The sequence below is a fragment of the Beta vulgaris genome, chromosome 4 (assembly GCF_026745355.1).
Source record: "Beta vulgaris subsp. vulgaris cultivar EL10 chromosome 4, EL10.2, whole genome shotgun sequence".
Taxonomy (NCBI): domain Eukaryota; kingdom Viridiplantae; phylum Streptophyta; class Magnoliopsida; order Caryophyllales; family Amaranthaceae; genus Beta; species Beta vulgaris.
The window spans coordinates 31,464,931-31,467,167 of NC_079205.1; the positions used below are offsets into that span (position 1 = coordinate 31,464,931).

A 2,237-nucleotide genomic window follows, 5' to 3' on the forward strand; every position below is an offset into this window, starting at 1 on the left:
ATCCTCTTCTAGATGCAAGCCAAACAAGTGAAATATCAACCCCTGTGACAGAATTGACCTCCAGCTACCCTCATCAATCTACAATACCAAGGCAAGTAAGGTTAGATATCCCTGTATCTGCTTCAATGTTCACTGGTAAAAGGAGGAGGGAGACTCCAAACGCGCAAAGCCAATCACTTGAGTCGTTTTTCCAATTTGGAGGAGATGACTTCCAAGCCCGGTTTAAGAGGCAGAAAAAAAGGTTGGAGGATTGGGACGCAAAGGGAGGTTTCAACATTGTGGGAGGCCAGAATTTTGCAGAAGTAAGAAGTAAAGCAATTACGGATTTAGAAATGGCGATGATGTTTGGAGTAGTACCAGAAGCACCCCTTCTCCCTTCCAATATTGGTAAACGTGTTGCAGCTACCTCGCCAAGTCAACCTATATCTCGCTGGAGTCAAAAGAAAACTAAAAAATCTACACCAACAAATGTGAGAGAGACACAGGAACATGACAATATGGAGTCTGACATGTTAGTTCACTTGAGTTTGACAGTAGGTAGTTCCACAAATGCTCATGTAAGGGACGTGGTTGACCCCAATCAATCACAACAGTCATTATGAATGTTCTAGCCTGGAATTGTCGAGGACTTAACGACAAAACAAGTCCGACAATTCCCTACCTTCGATGGCTCCTTTCGAGTTATCACCCTTCGTTTATGTTTTTGCAAGAAACTAAGACCAATGTAGATAGAGTAGAAAGCTTGCTTAGGTCTACCTGTCCTACTTCTTTTTGTGGGGTAGATGCTGTTAATACTAGGGGTGGCTTAGCGGTTTTTTTTTGTTGGGGCCCGTTTGTCATGGATGTGGTAGATCTTTCTAGAAACAATGTACTATGTAAAATAACTGCTATGAATGGAAAAATATGGCACTGCCTTTTCTTGTACGGTGAGCCTAATGTTGATCATAGAGTGACACTATGGGCAGAATTGAATATTTTGCTTCAACCGTACACCAACTACATCATTGTGGGAGATATAAATCAGGTGGACCTCTATTCTAATAAATTAGGAGATGCAAATTTAATTCGAGGTTGGGAGGAGTTTATGTCTTGGAAGCATGCCCTACAGTTAAAAGATGTGCCGTTTTGTGGACCTCGTTATACTTGGACTAATAATAGAGATGATTCTGACCTTATAATGGAAAGACTGGATAAAGCTTATGCATCTCAAGACTGGTTTGATGAGTTTCCTGCGACTATTGTTCAAAACCTTCCAATTATCCAATCGGATCATGGCCCTATTTGGCTTCAAACTACTCCAAAACCTTCCAATCCTAACCGCCCCTATCAATTAGAAAACTGGTGCTTGCGTTATCCGGAGGTCGTTACCATAACACGAGACATCTGGCAGTTGCGAATAGCAGGCTCACCAATGTATACTTTGGCTCGAAAATTGGACTCACTTCGGAAGCATCTTAAAGCATGGTGTCTGGATAAAAAGCTTTTTGGGGGTATTAACTGGCGTAAAATTTTTAGTGAACTTCAAAACCAAGCAAGTCAAGTTCAAACTATTACCCAAGGGGCGGCTTTAGTCATGCGTCACCGGCCTTTAATGAACGAAGCTTCGTTGGCTTTGACGTACTGGCATCAAAGGATCAAAGATAGACACCTCCAGCTAGCGGACATCCCGTCAAAATTTCTCTTCAATAGATTACGTCAAAAGAAAACGCATAATTATGTCTACATACTGAAGTCTGCAACAGGAGAATGGGTGGAGAATCACACTGAGATTGCTAATATGATCCAATCCCACTTTGAAAATCTTTATCAAGCTTCAGCGAGAGGTTCACCTACAGTCAACAATAATGGTGAAGAGATTGATCTAGTTCTGAGGGATTAAATCTGCCCTGTATTTCGAATGCCGAAGCCCAAAAATTGGTTGGCCAGATCACGGAACAGGAGATTCGAGAGGCAATGTTCGATATTGGTAATGATAAGTCGCCTGGACTTTTATAAAATACATTGGGTTCGTCCGAATTTTATAAAATACATTGGGAAATTATAGGGGTCTCCGTCATCCAGGCAGTCAGCAGATTTTTCTCTACGGGCCATCTTTTACGGGAATGGAATAAAACTCTTTTGGTTCTTATTTCGAAGATCACCCCTCCGGAAGAAGTCATCCAGTTTCGTCCTATAAGCTTATGTAATGTTATCTACAAATGTATTGCCAAATGCATGGTCAACAGGATGAAACCCCT

The 2,237-nt window shown here is 41.6% G+C and overlaps 1 protein-coding gene across 1 annotated transcript; it reads left to right on the plus strand.

The window, feature by feature from the left end:
* The first annotated feature begins 838 nt into the window (after window positions 1–838).
* LOC104907808 (uncharacterized) lies at window positions 839–1,879 on the plus strand. Its single transcript, XM_010696803.1, has one exon. The coding sequence runs from the start codon at window positions 839–841 to the stop codon at window positions 1,877–1,879; it is 1,041 nt and encodes a 346-aa protein (XP_010695105.1).
* Window positions 1,880–2,237: the final 358 nt, after the last annotated feature.

Bases quoted from the DNA above. Each gene is read 5' to 3' on its own strand.
- LOC104907808 (XM_010696803.1), top strand. From the start codon at position 839: ATGGATGTGGTAGATCTTTCTAGAAACAATGTACTATGTAAAATAACT.